This window comes from Brassica oleracea, chromosome C1 (genome assembly GCF_000695525.1).
Source record: "Brassica oleracea var. oleracea cultivar TO1000 chromosome C1, BOL, whole genome shotgun sequence".
NCBI classification, from domain to species: domain Eukaryota; kingdom Viridiplantae; phylum Streptophyta; class Magnoliopsida; order Brassicales; family Brassicaceae; genus Brassica; species Brassica oleracea.
The window spans coordinates 28,690,192-28,709,465 of record NC_027748.1 but is presented as its reverse complement, the minus strand read 5'-3'; the positions used below and the strand labels follow the sequence as shown (position 1 = coordinate 28,709,465).

The window sequence follows — 19,274 nt, the reverse complement described above, 5'->3', positions numbered from 1 at the left end:
CCAAACTCAGTTCCAAATACCAGTCTTTCAATCTCATCTTCCTCTTTCTCATGATCACTCAGTTCAATCTCTGAAGAAGTAGTGGAGAAGACAACATTGCAAGACTCCTTGGGGTTCTTTTCTGGTTTCCCTGGTAGAGACCCCATTGGCTGCTTGGAGAATGAAGGCATAGAAGCAACTTGACTCTCCAAAGCCTTGAAGTGAGAGGCAAGTTGTAAGAACTTGTTGTTAAGGTCAGAGTAGTTCTCATTAATCTTTGTGTGGATGTTCTTGAACTCAAAAACCATTGTCTTCTCATTTCTGGCCTGAAATTCCAAGAGCTTCTTGAACATGGAGTCCACACCTGAATCTGGAGCTTGAGCTTGGGAAGAGCTTCCTTGAGTCTGAGGAGACTGGTTGCCTTGGTTGGTGAAACCTTGAGGATAATTCTGCTTGGCTTTGTAACCTCTTTGTTGGTTGTTGTAGAGTGGCCTTTGCTGGTTGTTGTTTTGGTACTGAAAGTTGGGTTCTTTCTTGTACCATGTGCCATTAGCATTGATGAAGTACAGCTCCTCTTGGCCTTCTAAACCATCAATCTCATTGATCACTGGAGGTGCCTCTTGTTTCTGGTCACCAACAAAGTTCATCTTCGCCTGCTTAGCCTTTTCTACAAGAAGTAGATCCAACTTGGCTTGGAGAGACTTCAGCTCTTTCCTGGTTTGCTGATCATCACCTCTGTTGCTTCTATCATACTCCTCACTGTAGACTGAGTCACTCTTAGCCATGTTCTCCACCAGCTCTTCTGCATCCTCTTCAGTTCTACCCAAGAAAAAACCATTGCTGGCTGTGTCTAATATGCTCCTGAACTCTGGAAGAGCACCTCTGTAGAAGGTACTGAGCAAACTCTCCTTGGTGAATCCATGATGTGGGCATTGAGACAAATAGCCCTTGAACATATCCCAAGCTTCACTAAAGCCCTCTAGGTTCTTCTGCTGAAAGCTAGAACTCATTCCTGATCTTGGCCGTCCTTGAGATAGAGAAGAACTTCTCTAGGAATGCCCTCTTGCACTCATTCCAAGTTGTGATAGAGTCACTTGGAAGAGTCTTCTCCCATTGGTGTGCTTTGTCTCCCAAAGAAAAGGGGAACATCTTGCGCTTGAAGGCATCTTCAGAAACACCACTGGTCTTGGACAAGCCACAATATTTATCACACTTGTCCAAGTGATCAAATGGATCTTCAGCAGCAAGACCATGATACTTGTTGTTCTCTATTGTGTTGAGCAGCCCTTACTTGATCTTAAAGTTGTTGTTCTCCACAGCTGGTGCTCTGATTCCCAACCTATGACCATGAATGTAAGGTTGATCATAAGCTCCAATGGCTCTAGCTTGGCGCTGTGGATGTTGTGGCCTAAGGTTTGCAGCTCCTTGGGCCACTCTATCATGAGGCTGATTCTGACTGTGCTCCATTTTAAACCTCAATCTCTGAAAGTGAGCTTGTTGCTCTTCTTCTCTTCTCTTTCTTGCTATCTCCCTCTCAAGTGCAACTATGTCTTTAACTCTTGGAACTAGGTTTGATGAACCTCTGCTCCTCAAGTTCATACACATGAAATGCAAAGGGAGCGGAAGAAAGAGAACCATTAACAAAATAAAAGAAAAATGACTTACTCTCAAGCAAGTGACTAAATCCCAATGTCACAATCAACCTAGAACTTGGCAACGGCGCCAATTTGATGTTAGGAGTTTTCAAGGCTCCTAATCAAATGTTGTAGTATAAAAGATTTTCGAACCAATCCTACGTGATTCTAAAGCAAAGGGAATGCAAGTTCATGCTTAAGCTAAGTGCAATCTGGTTTTAAAGATTGTATGAACTAAGAACTAATAAGCTAATGCAATAAAGTAATGAACTTTCTTTCTCAATATGAAACAAGAGGACTCATGGGGCTAGGCATTTGATCTTGGGTGATGTAGATCCAATCTAAGGGTGGCAAGCTATCAATCAAACACTTTTCTTATGCCTAGACACTAAGCTAAACAAGCTCTATCTCTAGATGAATGTTCTTTTGGTAAATCAACTCAAGCATCTAATCTCTTAGGTTGAATGTTACTAAAGCAAACATGGAGAACAAGTCTAATAGCAATCTTAACTCATTTAGCAACGAATCTCTTAGGTAAAGCAAACTAAAAGCACTGAAGAGTTGGTTCAGGCATTTCATCATACACCTTGTGGGCAGAAAATACCTAGAGATCTATTTTAGTATGATCAAGACTAAAATAGCATTGAGAACCCTCAACAAGCAAGGAAACAAATAAATCTAACACTAAACACCCTAGATCTTCTCTAATCACCCTTAATCACCTTATCTCATGAATCCAAGATTAGTCTACTCACTAATAGACATGAATAACCCCAAAACCATGGATGATTCAAGGTTAAACATGATTAGAGAGTAAGATAATCACACAAACACAAAGAATATAGATGGAAAATGATTCAAGATCCAAATTTTCTTCAAAGAGGTTTATGTGTTCTTAGAGAGAAAAGAAGATAATTCCCAACTTTGGGTTCTACAAAGTATTTATATGTCTTTGGTAAACCTAATGGTTTCCATTAAAAATTCTAAAAAGCCCTTTAAAACACTAAAATTCGACTAGTTGAAAATGTGACCCAGGTAGAGGTCGGGTCGTCCAATCCGCGCTGGTCTACCCGCGCTGGGTCGTCATGGGTCGACCTTGGTCGTCCGCGCGGGTCGTCCAATCCGCGCTGGTCTACCCGCGTCAGCTTCCGTCGTCCAGCCTTCTTCGCCCGCACGGGTAAGAGAACCCGCAGTGGTCTACCCGGGTTCGACCAGGGTTGATATGCCTCTAGTAAATCGATCATAACTCATCCAATACAGCTTCAAATGACTTGAAACCACTTCCATTAGAAAGCTAACTCAATTTACTATGTCCTCCCAAAATATTAGCAACAGAATATATATTTAATACTTTCATCCATGTTGATCTTTCACCCTTTTTCACCAGAAATGTCTCAAAACACCTCCAAGAACTTCATAGGACACACCAACACCTGATAAAGACTTATGAATGCAATATGGATCCTAAAGATGCCTAAATCTATTCTACATGATAAAAATGTACAAGAATGGATTATTAAAAACATGTAAATATGCAAGATACCAGTAGCCACATTGACGGCGAAAGAATCTTGGGATTTATAATTGTTGTATGGGCTCCAGTATCTATGAATGCAATGGCGTGAACTGGGTCTTCTTGACAAGATGGGCCGAAGATCGTTACTGGTAAATGCGGAGTCTGTATTTCGTCATGACGTGACAATTTTGTGATTTTGAAGCAACAATCATCATCTCCGTCGGGAGATGACTCAGAAAAGTTGTCGTAATCTGAGTAACCACAAATAGTGTCGTTGTCGTCACTGTCATAAGATAGAACCGATTCTAAATCGTGGCCTTCGAGATCAATATCTGGTGCGATTTCAGATATTGAGTTGATTAAGTATTGCTTCTTCTTAGCTGGTTTGTTTGGACAGTTTTTCACGAAGTGTCCCTCTTTTCGGCATAGAAAGCATTTCATTGATTTCTTGAAGCTCCGTTTCTTTCGGAAGAATCCCTTGCGTCTGAATCTGTCGGGGCGCTTAGAGAATCATTTTTTGAATTTTTGACCTCTCTCTCGTGGGCCACACGAACAAGATTTCTTGGACTTTGAACACTTGATTGATAGATCCGGTCTGGAACATATCTTTGATAGCTGCTTTGATCTATCCATGAATTCATCCAGAATTCTTTCGGTTTGCAGAGTTTGTCTAGTGTTCTGAAAACATATAGCTGAATTTGTCCGATAGAAACTTCTTCGATTGTTTGTCCTTGATATCTGATGTATAGCTTAGTCTGCTGACTAAGATAGTCGTCGATGGAGGAGAGGTATACATGCTTCAGGCTTGGGTTGTTAAGGCCATTCAGTGCGTAGTATCTCCGTGTTTGTCTCTCAAAGTGTTTTGCAAGATCTTTCTTTTTCAACGAACAACACTTTGCTAAGAAGAATTCTTCTTGTAGCTGTTCCTTTTGGTGTGTGGGCGTACCAATGAATTATCTATGAATTTCTCCAAGGAGCAATGGTATTGTTGTTTGATATACTTGCTGCTGTCAATACTCGCCGAGTGACTTCCACCATTCTTTAAGTGCTCCGGATAGTCTCGCAGTGAATTGCTGGATCACCATTTGCAAAGGGGATGTGATAGCTTCAGAATTCATCCATGCATGAAATTCATCGAGACGATCATTCCATTTTTCAAATGGGATATCATCGAATGTGAACACCATAATCTTTGAAGAAAATTGCTTAGTTGGAATCTCCTGTCTAGGAGGAACATAGTTCATTTCTTCATCACTGGAATAGACTTCATTAATATCTGGCTCTTTTTTGGAGTGCTTGATCCTTCTCCGATCGCGAATTGTCTTGGTAGGGATCCTTCGTTTGATTCGGTTTCGTAGTCATTGGAACTTGTATCTGAGTAGTGACGGATTTTTGCGATCTGTTGGGAAAATGAAGTTTGTTGAGAAGATAAGGGTTGTTGATCCTTTTGATCAGGCGACTCTGGAAGCTTGCTGAGGTTATCGAGTAGGCTGGCCATTGAAAATTCGATTATTCCAATGTCTTTTCCTTTTCTTTTGTTGTCATCAACCGACTCGTGACTAGAGGAAGATGTAAGAGTCGGTTTCTTACTGGGGTTTACTTGCAATTCAGATTCTTTTTGACGCCAGGGCTTTGATCGAGTTGTCTTGGGATAATAGTTGGTTGAAGTCGAGCCATAACGAGATGTAAAACTTCATCGGAGGATAGAAAGCTCGGAAATGGAGCTGTTGTTTTTTGAGTCTGATGACCAAAGAGGAAGCCGGGAGAGTTATTCCCACACTTGCATTATGATCGATTGACGGATATCCACACTTGGAAATTGCTCCAGACTTGGAAACTGCTCCAGACTTTCTCTCAATACCATTATGCCACGCGATAAACGAATCTGTCGTGTTGACAAGGTCTTATTGACAGACGAGGATATGACAATTTCCAAGAATTGGGAGCAATCGGGGCACTACTCTAGCCGGGCTCAACCACCGTTAGGAAATCGCCTCCCCACGAAAAGTCGTGTTGACAAAGTCTTATTGACAGAAACGCTCACGCTTAATTAATGCAACAGACAGAACCGAGACTTGCGATCGAAGATAGAAAACAAAGCTTATCAAAGATGAGATAAGATCTGGAAAACTTGAGAGCTTAGATGAACATTGGAGAGAGAAACTTTAGAGAGAGGTTTTTATGAAATTATTTGATGATTTTTCACAATGTGGGTACACACATATTTATAGTGCAAGATACGGCGCTGACATAAGCGCTTACCTCAGCGATTACATCATTGCTTACATCATGCTTACATAAGCTTATAGCGATTACAACATCGCTTACATCATTATTGATCACACTTATTTTACATAATTAAACACACTTATCTTACATAATTATACATTGCAGACGACTTGCTTAGTGGTCCATCTCGAACTCGATGATATGTTTCTCACAACATCTGTAGTGATCGCCTGGATATTCGTACACATCTCCTGGATATTCGTACACATTTTCAGGAGCAAACTAATACATACTTTGATCCCCTTGGAGGCACATCTTCAGGCATCCCAATGTATCAAGGATCCTACTCTCCCGGCTTCCTCTTTGGTCATCAGACTCAAAAAACAACAGCTCCATTTCCGAGCTTTCTATCCTCCGATGAAGTCTTTACATCTCGTTATGGCTCGACTTCAGCCAACTATTATCCCAAGACAACTCGATCAAAGCCCCGTTGTCAAAAGGAATCTGAATTTCAAGTAAACCCCAGTAAGAAACCGACTCTTACATCTTCCTCTAGTTACAAGTCGGTTGATGACAACAAAAGAAAAGGAAAAGACATTGGAATAAACGAATTTTCAATGGCCAGCCTACTCGATAACCTCAGCAAGATTCCAGAGTCGCCTGATCAAAAGGATCAACAACCCTTATCTTCTCAACAACCCTCATCTTCCCAACAGATCGCAAAAATAAGTCACTACTCAGATACAAGTTCCAGTGACTACGAAACCAAATCAAACGAAGGATCCCTACCAAGACAATTCGCGATCGGAGAAGGATCAAGCACTCCAAAAAAAGAGCCAGATATTAATGAAGTCTATTCAGTGATGAAGAAATGAACTATGTTCCTCCTAGACAGGAGATTCCAACTAAGCAATTTTCTTCAAAGATTATGATGTTCACATTCGATGACATCCCATTTGAAAAATGGAATGATCGTCTCGATGAATTTCATGCATGGATGAATTTTGAAGCTATCACATCCCCTTTCCAAATGGTGATCCAGCAATTCACTGTGAGACTATCCAGAGCACTTAAAGAATGGTGGAATTCACTCGGCGAGTATAGACAGCAGCAAGTATATCAAACAACAATACCATTGCTCTTTGGAGAAATTCATAGAGAATTCATCGGTACGCCCACACACCAAAAGGAACAGGTACAAGAGGAATTCTTCTCAGCAAAGTGCTGTTCGTTGAAAAAGAAAGATCTTGCAAAACACTTTGAGAGACAAACACAGAGATACTACGCACTGAATGGCCTTAACAACCCAAGCCTGAAGCATGTATACCTCTCCTCCATCGACGACTATCGTAGTCAGCAGACTAAGCTATTCATCAGAGATCAAGGACAAACAATCGAAGAAGTTTCTATCAGACAAATTCAGCAATATGTTTTCAGAACACTAGACAAACTCTGCAAACAGAAAGAATTCTTGACGGAGTTCATGGATAGATAAAAGCAGCTATCAAAGATATGTTCCAGACCGGATCTATCAATCAAGTGTTCAAAGTCCAAGAAATCTTGTTCGTGTGGCCCACGAGAGAGATGTCAAAAATTCAAAAAACGATTCTCTAAGCGCCCCGACAGATTCAGACGCAAGGAATTCTTCCGAAAGAAACTGAGCTTCAAGAAATCAACGAAATGCTATCTATGCCGAAAAGAGGGACACTTCGCGAAAAACTGTCCAAACAAATCAGCCAAGAAGAAGCAATACTTAATCAACTCAATATCTGAAATCGCACCAGATATTGATCTCGAAGGCCACGATTTAGAATCGGTTCTATCTTATGACAGTGACGACAACGACGCTATTTGTGGTTACTCAGATTACGACAACTCTTCTGAGTCATCTCTCGACGAAGATGATGATTGTTGCTTCAAAATCACAAAATTGTCACGTCATGACGAAATACAGACTCCGCATTTACCAGTAACGATCTTCGACCCATCTTGTCAAGAAGACCCAGTTCACGCCATTGCATTCATAGATACTGGAACCCATACAACAATTATAAATCCCAAGATTCTTTCGCCGTCAATGTGGCTACCTCATCAGCAAGAATTTCGTGTTGCAAACTCGGGTTCGCTGACAATAAAGCTCAAATCAAAACCAATCAAAATCGAACTTTTCCCCAGGTGCCACAAAACTGCAGAAGTACTTGGCTCTGCCGCACCTGGAAAGGATCTAATACTAGGATGGGATTCTAACTATGCCTTCAAGAAAACATTCGATATCTCGATCGAACCACGCAGATTAAGGTGGAAAAATCACTTCAAAGCCTTCACGACAATTCCACGACTTTTCGCAATTGAAGGATTAGTCTCTCAAGAGTTCACAAAGATCAAAGAAGAATTGACGGAAACATCATGTGCAGACTCTCATACAGAATTCCTCCAAAAATGCAACAACCCACAATGGTTAAACTCGGAGTTCTTTGTTTCATTGCCTTCCAAAGAAAATATACAAACCACCCCCGCAAAAGCGAGTCATGCAGGAATGCCGCCAACCCTGCTGCAACAAGCAAATGAAGAATGCGACCAGCTAGTAAAAAATGGAGTAGTCTCTGCAACCAATTCTCTCTGGGCATGCAAAGCTTTCTACGTTAATAATCGTGTGGAACAAGCAAAAGGGAAGCTCAGACTAGTCATCGACTATAAGCCGCTGAATCAGTATCTACAGGACATCAAATTTCCGCTACCAAACAAAAGAGCGTTTCTTTAACATCTTCAAGGGGCGACTATATTCTCCAAATTTGATCTTAAGTCAGGATTCTGGCAACTTGGTGTTCATCCTGAAAAAAGATACAAAACTGCATTTTGCCTTCCCAATCGACATCTTCAGTGGAACGTCTTGCCTTTCGGCCTCAAAACCGCACCATCATTATTCCAGCAAGAGATGCTTCGTTTATTCAAGCCTCTGCTCCACACAGCCTTGATTTATATCGATGACATACTACTGTTCTCGTCTACCGAAAGAGAACATGTTTAACTTCTTCAACAATTTCAAAGCATCGTTATACAATACGGAATCATGCTTTCGGCCCGAAAAATGGTCATAGCCCAGCCCAACATCGACTTCCTTTGAATGCAAATCACAGATGGCAATTTTACACCACAGGCCCATCTTGCTACAACACTCTTAGATTTTCCCGACGAAAATCTCACAAAACGACAAGTCCAACAATTCCTCGGTGTAATCAATTGTGTTAGCGACTTTATCCCGCAACTTTTGCAACTGACAAGACCGCTACAGAAGATGCCGACGAAGGATCAACCGAAATGGACAAACCGACAAACCGAAGCTGCCAGGAGCCTAAAAATAGAGGTGCAGAAGCTACCACCTTTAAAGATTCCCTCCACTGGGACACGCATTTTACAGACTGACGCGAGTGACAAATATTGGAGAGCCATTTTATTTGAAGAAATAAATGGGAAACGTCAAATCTGTGGATATAAAAGCGGACGCTTTAAAGATTCTGAAATGCATTATCACTCCACGTTCAATGAAATACTGGCCGTCAAGAAGGCTATCGAGAAGTTCGAGTTCCATCTGATAGGACATCGATTTCGCATCGAAATGGACCTGTCATCTTTCCCAAAGATGTTACAATTCAAACAAAAGATGGTCCCACATCAGCAATTATTACGATGGAGCGAATGGTTCTCAAAATACGATTTCGAGTCCGTCTATTTAAAGGGCTCGAAGAACACCCTCGCAGACATGCTCAGTAGAAATCCAGTAAAAGAAATACCAATAATGGAGAGCTCCTCAGCAAAAAGCTACTATGACTTTGCTTCAAACATGCCCAACGACACTCACTCGCTCATCAACAGAGAAGCCGTACACGACCACCTCCGCGACAGGATTTTCTTCTATCAATCTATCATTCTATCAAGTTACGGAACCCATAATCGTCTTATTTCACCGATGGGAATACACCCAGACTATCCCTTTGCTCACCTCTACAGGATCGAAAACGCGTTCATGCCAGAAGAAGTTCTCTATTTTCTCTGGTACCTCTGCTCTATCTACACTATCGGTTTGACCTTTGATATTCAATGGTTATACCACTACATCAGCACACAATTCACCGACTCTCAACGAGGACACAAGGAATGTCTCTCGACATTTCTAACATGGTTTGCGCCATTATCTATCTGGAATGGTAAGTTAAGGAAATCAGCAAAAGCATCAGGCTTATCATTCAAGAAGCTAAAAAGTCAAGGAGGTCTCAACCCTTTCTTCAACCCTCACACAATATACTTCTTCCACCGCCCAGTACAAGTCAACAAGAAAACCGGCAAAATTCACGCGTTGCCTACTCTTATTCACCACAACGACTACCAACGAGGAGTCAGACCAGATTTCAACCTCAATGACAGCAAGGCGTATGAAGACTTTCAAACACATGCATTCCGTCTCAACAGTGCCACACAGAAATTTCCCATTCCTTTCACCCCGAATTGGTTCTACTACCCGATAGACTACCAAATGAGTCTCGACGAAGATCTTCAGTTCTATTTGGATAAGCGTGTCAATCCGCCTATTTTTCAAGATATCCCAAAGAAAGAAAAACGTAACTTTGAATCCCAAGAATGCCCGCCAGAATATTTTCAAGACGCCCAGCTCCCCGACGACTCAATGAACATTGATGAAGTCGGAAGAATGTTCAATATTGAAATAAACGACGACTCACAACAGCTTCAGGAAGAAGAGCCAGAAAATGTGTACGAATATCCAGGAGATGTGTACGAATGTCCAGACGATCACTACGGATGTTGTGAGAAACACATCATCGAGTTTGAGATGGACCCCTAAGCAAGTCGTCTGCAATGTATAATTATGTAAGATAAGTGCGTTTAATTATGTAAAATAAGTGTGATCAATAATGATGTAAGCGATGTTGTAATCGCTATAAGCTTATGTAAGCATGATGTAAGCAATGAAGTAATCGCTGAGGTAAGCGCTTATGTCAGCACCGTATCTTGCACTATAAATATGTGTGTACCCCCATTGTGAAAAATCATCAAATAATTTCATAAAAACCTCTCTCTAAAGTTTCTCTCTCCAATGTTCTTCTAAGCTCTCAAGTTTTCCAGATCTTATCTCATCTTTGATAAGCTTTGTTTTCTATCTTCGATCGCAAGTCTCGGTTCTGTCCGTTGCATTAATTAAGCGTGAGCGTTTCTGTCAATAAGACTTTGTCAACACGACTTTTCGTGGGGAGGCGATTTCCTAACGGTGGTTGAGCCCGGCTAGAGTAGTGCCCCGATTGCTCCCAATACTTGGAAATTGCCATACCCTCGTCTATCAATAAGACCTTGTCAACACGACATATCCTGAAAATTTGTACTTAAGTTTACTTAAGTTGTCTGCGAGGGTGTTCTTCGAGCCCTTAATGATAACACATCTGCGAGGGATCAGATGTGTTATCGTTATTAATTTCCGAGCATTTACTTAAGTTTGTTCATCGTTTTTTTGTTATTGTGTACGGGAGCAGAAAATGCAATCAAGAGTATTCCAAATTTTCTTGTAGGTGAGGGCCGATTCCCAAATTTTAGAAGTCCTTTTTAAAAATTAAAATTATACTTAACACCTTTAAAAACATTTTAAAAATACTTTTAATAAACTTTTTAAGAAAGAATTTAGTTCAAACTTGACCTGGTGAGAACTGGTTATCTACGCTGCACTTTGTTGTGACTATTTCTTAGCTATCTGATTGTTTCTTGAAGGTTCTATCGACGCATTTATTGAATTCGCTGTCATCTTCGTTCCAAGACTTATCATACTTAATTGCATTTGCTATTGTAGTTTGTGTGTTTTTTAAAGGATGCATATCCCTCCATGAGTTGATTACTCTCTAGGCCACTTTTGACTTTTCTTTACATTCAGAGTCACTTCCTACATGTGAGACACTTTGTTATGGGCCAGCAATAATCTATAGACAACTTTGCCCTTAATAGACATTCGATGCGTGGACGGATGATACGTGGACGGGGTGATGCGTGGACGGAGATGAGTGTAAAAATTCCAGAAGCTTCATTAGATCAAGCTCCACAATAGTTGAATTTAAAGACTCAACTCCAACAACAATGTTTGTCTGTGGACGGAGACGAGAAGATTTTGATTATGTTGTGGATATAGACGCTAACATAACCATGAATAAAGAACAATAGAGATCTCTTAAATTTGTGTATAGGGAATTGAAGCTTGATGTGGTGGATAGAGCAGTAACTCAAACACTAAACATAGATAGAAAAATATAACATATTGAAAGACTATGATATGGATGCCAATGTGTCCACCATTTCAAGGATGAACAAATTAATAACTTCAAACCAATAACTACAACGTACAGGTCGAGAAAAAAACAAGCTTGACTGATGAAAACAAAGCTAAACAAACCAAAAAGTTAAAACGAGTCATCTCTTCCTCTAAAACCCCCGGTCAAAACAGTCAGCTCCTCTTCCCGGTGAGATACACCATGGATTCCGAGCTCAACATCGTCGTGGATGAGCTCGGTGAAGCTGCGGTGGTTCGAGCTCGTCACAGTTCTCCACCATGAGATATATAGTATGCTGGATTTTGAACTCTAATCATAATTTTACTCGTCCACAAATAGTCGTCCATGTTTACCCGTCCACGCTTATCTTCCCACACCCATCCATATGTGTTGTTCCATGCTTATATTCTACATGTAGTTATCCATGTTTTTCAAACATCCACACATCACTCATCCTTAACACAATCATTGAATACGTGTACAAGTATAGATTTTAAAATATAACAAAAAAATATATCAAAGTGGATATCAAATTATAGAGAATTAAAAACTATAATTTAATATATCAACAAAATTTGCTATATTTATTTTTAATTTAAAAATAAACAAAAACAAAATTTTAAGAAGTAGAATAAACAATAATAAAGAAACACACTTTCTCTTTTTTCTTGTCTAAGAAATATCTCATTTTCTTCTTATTAAGAGCAAATATGTATATTCACTTTGTAGGTCCCATGAAAAAAATGTCTTGTAAGTGCATTGTGTCCTTGGATGTAATTGAAAAGGGATAAAGTGCCTCTTGATGTAAAAAATTCTTGTTTGTAACGTAGATAGGCATGGGCATTCGGGGTCCCAATCGGGTTGCGGTTTTATCCATTCGAGTTTTGGTTTTTCGGGTTTATCAAAATCAACCCCATTCGGGTTATATAAAAGTTCGGTTCGGGAGCGGTTCGGGTTCTATCGGGTTCGGGTTGGGGTTAGTAAATCTTCAAAAAACCGGTATAACCCTTTGTACTTTCGGGTTCGGGTCACAATCGGTTCTTCGGTTTAAAAATATCTGATTTGTACCTATTTTGTAACTAAAACATAAATGAAATCGGTTCTTCGGATTTAAAATACATGATTTGTACATATTTTAATAGCCAAAACATAGCTAAAATCAATTCAAAAATAGGAAAAAACATCAAACGTGATCATTCAAAATCAAGCGAAAGATAAACATAGTTAGTGATAGAAAAAAAACCAGATAAATGAAATCATAAAACAAAAACTAAGTTCTCATGAAATGAGAAACATTATTCAATGAAAACAAAACCAAAATCTAAAAACTCCAGGCTTCAACCGCCACATTCCACCATCAACCTTCATGTAACAGATAATTATTTTAGAAGTTCAATAATATCTTAAAGTATTTTGGATACATATTAAGAATTAAGATCATATTTGGTAGAAGTTCTTTTTGTGATTTTAAATGTTTCGGGTTCTATCGGATATCCATTTAGGTCCGGGTTCGGTTCGGATAATACCCATAACCCAAAATACCAAAAAACAGGATCCATTCGGTATTTATGTCGGGTTCGGATCGGTTCGGATTTATTTTTATCGGATCGGGTTCGGTTCGAATTTTCGGGTTCGGTTTATTTGCCCAGTCCTAAACGTAGATATTTGAATTTTAATGAAATTGAGGTATGTTCCAAAAAAAGATTTGTACACAGTCCAATAGCCCCTTCGGTTTTGTTTTCCTTCTTTTAATTATATTTTAATTGGTCTGTCGCTTTATGTTGGTCGTGCGCAAGAGATGACGGATCCCAGTCGCATATTTTAATTGTTTCAGAGCATAAATGTTTATATATATATATATATATATATATATATATATATAGCTGGTTTTGGGTAACCAGCTAAAACAGAATTAGGTTTAACTACTTAACAAATATTCCTTTTATTTTGTAAAGATAGATTTTTTAGTGTTTTCACATATATATTAAAAAAATGCATTAAATCACTATAATAAATGTATCATTTTTTTCAATTTTCAATAATTTTTAGTTTAATCAATAATAATTTAATAAAATCAATTAATTTTATTGAAATTTACATTTTTTTATTAAAAACACAAAAAATCTATTTTTGTGAAATATTTTTTTTTCTAAAACATCTATTTTGTGAAACGGAAGGAGGGAGTACGTGCAAATGACACAATTTTAAATATGAGGTCAACCATTGCACGCTTAATTCGTTAATTTAAGTTAAATAATAGAATTCAAAGATTCAATGCATTTGGCTAACTGGTAAGCATTAGTATTACTATTTAAATTGTATTATAGAACAATGTTTAAGTTGATCGTGAATAAAGTAATGTAGAATCTTGAAAGATCGGCACTTGGTCAACATAGTTTAGAGAATTTTACTTAACTAAGTATTGAGTTTTGTTTTCTTGGCTTACTTTTCTCTTGGATACTTGTTCGTTTCTTACATTAATCTTAAAGAGATTGTTCTTAATTAGAGACACAAGAACGCTCGTGGGGATGACTAGGTTTGTTTGCTTGGTTTTGTTTGTCATGCTCTTAAGTTTTACATATGCAGCTATAACGCCAACAAGTCCTTTGTCAATAGGACAAACTCTCAGCTCCTCTGATGGTGTTTATCAACTGGGGTTCTTCAGTCCTAATAATACCCAGAATCAGTATGTTGGAATCTGGTTCAAGGGCATCATTCCTCGGGTGGTTGTGTGGGTGGCTAATAGAGAAAAGCCTGTTACAGACTCCACCGCAAATCTAGCTATCACCAGCAAGGGAAGTCTTCTCTTATTTAGTGGCAAAGATGGCATTGTCTGGTCCAGTGGAGAGACTTTTGCATCTAACGGGTCTCATGCAGAGCTTTCAGACAGTGGAAGTCTTATTGTCGTAGACAAAGCTTCAGGAAGAATTCTATGGCAAAGCTTTGACCATCTTGGTGATACTCTTCTACATTCCTCATTTCTTATGTATAACCTCGTCACCGGTGAGAAGCGGGTTGTGACTTCTTGGAAAAGTTACACAGATCCATCACCTGGCGACTTTGTGGGTGAGATTACACCACAAGTGCCATCACAAGGGTTTATTATGAGAGGCTCGAGGCCTTACTGGAGAAGTGGTCCATGGGCTAAAACGAGGTTCACTGGGGTACCTCTAATGGATGAGTCATACACAAGTACATTCAGTCTTCACCAGGATGTAAATGGGTCAGGATACTTGTCTTTTTTTCAAAGAAAATACAAAATTTCACGCATAATTTTAACACCGGAGGGATCAATGAAGATTTTTCGTTACAATGGAACGAACTGGGAACTGTACTATGAGGCTCCATTAGCCAATTCATGCCACATATATGGTGTATGTGGACCTTTTGGGTTGTGTGTTAGTTCAGTTCCTCCAAAATGTAAATGCTTCAAAGGGTTTGTACCTAAATCCATTGAAGAATGGGAAAGAGGAAACTGGACGAGTGGTTGTGTGAGGCGAACCGAGCTACTTTGTCAAGGAAACTCTACCGGTGAAGATGTAAATGTCTTCCATCCTGTTGCCAACATAAAGCCTCCAGATAGTTACGAATTTGCAAATTCCCTGAATGCTGAAGAATGCTACCAAAGTTGCTTCCACAATTGTTCATGCTTGGCCTTTTCTTATATTAGTGGAATTGGGTGCTTAGTATGGAACCATGACTTAATGGACGCAGTGCAGTTTTTTGCAGGAGGAGAGCTTCTTTCCATTCGTCTTGCACGTTCTGAGCTAGGTATGGCTTAGAAGACAAAATAAAAGAACTTTGCCTTTTGCTATTTTATCTTCTATTTCAATAATATTCATCTTTTTGTTAGGTGTATGGCTTATTGTTTAATTTGTTGCCATATATTTCTCAGATGGAAATAAGCTCAAGAAGACAATAGTTGCTAGTACTGTGAGCCTTACCCTTTTTGTGATTTTGGGCTTGGCTTCGTTTGGTTTCTGGCGATGCAGACTGGAAGATAATGGTAACACATTGACTTACTATCTATCGAGTATTTTTACTACTAGAGGTGACATATTAACACACAATTTCTAACTCAAATTTCAGCTCATATATTAAAAGATGCTTGGAGGAACGAGTTTAAACCACAAGATGTCCCAGGTTTAGATTTTTTTGAGATGAATACCATACAAACTGCCACCAATAATTTCAGTCTGTCAAACAAACTCGGACAAGGTGGATTTGGTTCTGTATACAAGGTCAGAAACTTTTAATCCTCGTTGCTCTTTTTATATATATTTTTCTCCAGATGACCTTGTGCATTTCTGCTTTAGGGAAAACTGCAAGATGGAAAAGAAATCGCTGTAAAACGGCTTTCCAGCAGCTCAGGGCAGGGCAAAGAGGAATTCATGAATGAAATAGTACTCATCTCAAAACTACAACACAGAAACTTAGTTCGGATATTGGGATGTTGCATTGAAGGAGAAGAGAGGCTATTGATTTATGAGTTCATGGTGAACAAAAGCCTTGATACTTTTATCTTCGGTAGGTCTCTTCTTGCCTCATTCTTTTCATAGCAGCAGTTTTCTCTTCACGTCCAACACTTTGTTTGATAGTGTGTACACTGTATTATTGCTTAGATTCAAGAAGAAAGCTTGAGATTGAGTGGCCTAAGAGATTCAGTATCATCCAAGGTATTGCACGTGGACTTCTCTATCTCCACCGTGAGTCACGCCTCAAGGTCATTCACCGAGACCTGAAGGTGAGTAATATTCTTATGGATGAGAAGATGAACCCAAAAATATCAGATTTTGGATTGGCTAGGATGTATCAGGGAACCGAACATGAGGAAAATACTCACAGGGTTGCAGGAACTTTGTAAGAATCTATTTTCAAAAACATGCTTAACGTGGTTCATAATCATATGCGAAAATTTAAAGGGAAACTGTTTGATGTGTGCACAGAGGATATATGGCACCTGAGTATGCATGGACAGGGATGTTCTCTGAGAAATCCGATATCTACAGCTTCGGAGTTCTGTTGTTAGAAATCATCAGTGGGGAAAAGATCTCAAGATTCGGTTATGGCGAAGAAGGCAGAAACCTTCTTACATACGTAAGTAAACTTAAGTAATAATTTAGGTTTTCATATTCTTATGTTCTTAAGATTTGAAACGAAACAACAGGCGTGGGAAACTTGGGGTGAAAATGGAGGAACTGATCTCTTGGACCAAGGCGTTGCGTATTCATGTCGCCCGTTAGAAGTTGAGAGATGTGTTCATATTGGTTTGCTCTGCGTTCAACACCAACCTGCCGATAGACCCAACACACTTGAGTTACTGTCTATGCTCACTACAACATCAGATCTTCCATCACCAAAACAACCCACATTTGTAGCGCAGACGAGAAACAAAGAATTCATGGCTATGGGTTTGACCACCGTCAGTAAGATGACAGATTCTGTAATCCTTGGGCGTTAAGAAACGATGACAAGTTCTGAGGTTACTCATCCTTCTTGAAAACATTTCCAGATAAATAAAAATATCGTTTGATGCCTTCTGGGTCTGAATGCTTTGATACCTATCACTTGTAACCACTATCTCTCAAAAGCTTATAAGCTTCGCTCTAACGGTGGTTTGTCTCCTTCACATTTTCTTCTATACTCCTGTGTGATTCTTTTTAACTGAATCGTGATATATTCTGCAACGGGCCCAACTTTCAAATTGGTTTTAATATTTAGTGTTTTCAAGAGACTAAATGGAACATAAGTGCAGTGTGGTCAACATTTTTTTTTAAATAATATATTTCATTAATTTTCAACAACCCCAAAATTGGGTATGTTGGGAAAAATTAATTCAAGAACAAGAACTTTCGGATTAGAGCAGATCGCAGATCACTTGGTTCCCGATAGGCCTGGGCGTTCGGGTACCCGTTGGCGTTCGGATCGGGTTTTTCGGATTTTCGTGTTTACGCTCCTAAGTCTCATACTAAAATTTTATTAATACGGATCGGGTTCGGATAATAACACTTCGGGTTCAGTTCAAAATTGCATTGCGTCACAAACCCCATAAAGTAATCATATATCGTACGGATTCGGGTTATATCGGTTCGGTTCGGATATAACTGAAGTAAAAAATAAAATTTCTGAAGCAAAACATAAAGGAAAACATCTAAATTAAATAAAAATTAATCTATCACACATAAAATTGATAAAATAACAATAAAATGTTAAATCAAGCATGAAAACAAACATCATTTATAAACAATATGTATTGTCTTATAGAGAGTAGACTTTTTATTTCAATGAGCAAATTATAAAATATTATTTATAACTAATTGTGTACTTAAGTCATTTATTATAATTTTAATATTTATTATTATATATCATATTACCACAAATATTAAATTTAATAATGAGAATACTTATAGATATTTCAAAATATTTATATTGACTATTAGTTTCGGATTTTTCGGATTACCCGTTCGGGTTCGGTTAATAACGCCTCGGAATCGGATATTTTTTGTACCACCCTACAAGACCCGTTCGGGTATTTTGACATTTCGGGTCGGATAACGGGTCGGGTTTTTCGGTTCGGATTCGGTTCGGATTTCGGGTTCCAGATTTTATACCCAGGCCTAGTTCCAGATTTCGGTTTTAGGGTTTCTATTTCCAGGTTCCTGGTCAAATGATTCTTTCTCACTGGCGAACCTAGGTAGAGAACAATAGGTGCACTTGCCCTCATAATAATTTAAAATTTTAGTATATTTCTTAAGAAAATTGATGTCTACACCTATAATCAAATGTAAGTTTACACCTATTCTAGCATTTGTGCACCCACTGAAAAATATCTTTAGATTCGCCCATGTTCTTTCTGCCAAAAGATAAATACAAATCTTCTTTAAGCTAAGGTATAAACATCTTAAATAGCGTGAATCTTCCTAAATTTACCTGAATATAGAAGTATCTAATGATATAGTGAATGTTTTCTAATTGTAAGAGATAAACAATCTTTACTATTATAGGGTTCCTAATCCTTAAAAAGGGAGAGAATTCGTCCATTTACAGAACATATCAATTTGACAGCTGCCATGACAGGAATTGATCTAGAAGACTATCTTCGTCGACATGCTTGTAATAGGTGAATTCCTGCAATTATTATCATCCATACCAAGATATATGCTCACTGTATCATGACGGCTTAGGCCATGATCTTCGGCCCGTTAGCAGAAACGCACCATGCTTAATGAAGCATATCAACTAGCCTACCATCTGATCCGGTCATGTGCTCTCTACACCAGATGACTCCTATCAACTACCTAGAAACGTGTCACAAAACCATGTGCCAACAAGACTACGCCTTACCTAGGCTACGTATCCCGAATATAACCGAAAATGGGATTGGGTTTATTATAATAAATATTGTATATGTAATATCCTGATTTTTTGGTGTGATGAAAAATTTGAAAATCGATTTGACTATATGTATTATCAAAATGTATTCAGGATATTATGAAATGAAGCCAAAGCAGAACATGTTGTGAACATAAAGAAGTAAAACATTGGCATTTGGCCAAAGCACAGAGAAAAAGGGTACAGTTTACTTAGTTCATT

General features: G+C 38.8%; 2 protein-coding genes across 2 annotated transcripts in view; one reads left to right on the top strand and one right to left on the bottom strand.

The window, feature by feature from the left end:
• Nucleotides 1-989, bottom strand: part of LOC106336692 — a 1,332-nt gene extending 343 nt beyond the window's left edge. Inside the window, exon 1 of the mRNA XM_013775612.1 lies at nucleotides 21-989. Within this exon, the coding sequence (XP_013631066.1) occupies nucleotides 21-989 (969 nt within the window). The remainder of the gene's footprint in view (nucleotides 1-20) is intronic.
• Nucleotides 990-13,961: 12,972 nt separating this feature from the next.
• Nucleotides 13,962-17,363, top strand: LOC106313086 (G-type lectin S-receptor-like serine/threonine-protein kinase At1g61500). Its single transcript, XM_013750826.1, has 7 exons — nucleotides 13,962-15,452; nucleotides 15,577-15,687; nucleotides 15,771-15,922; nucleotides 15,998-16,208; nucleotides 16,304-16,541; nucleotides 16,628-16,778; nucleotides 16,849-17,363. The coding sequence occupies exons 1-7, from the start codon at nucleotides 14,210-14,212 to the stop codon at nucleotides 17,140-17,142; spliced, it is 2,400 nt and encodes a 799-aa protein (XP_013606280.1). The 5' UTR covers nucleotides 13,962-14,209; the 3' UTR covers nucleotides 17,143-17,363.
• Nucleotides 17,364-19,274: the final 1,911 nt, after the last annotated feature.

Coding starts and splice junctions, on each gene's coding strand:
- LOC106313086 (XM_013750826.1), top strand. CDS start 14,210: ATGACTAGGTTTGTTTGCTTGGTTTTGTTTGTCATGCTCTTAAGTTTT. Junction 15,688..15,770: donor ATGCAGACTGGAAGATAATG/GTAACACATTGA, acceptor CTCAAATTTCAG/CTCATATATTAAAAGATGCT. Junction 16,779..16,848: donor GCAGAAACCTTCTTACATAC/GTAAGTAAACTT, acceptor ACGAAACAACAG/GCGTGGGAAACTTGGGGTGA.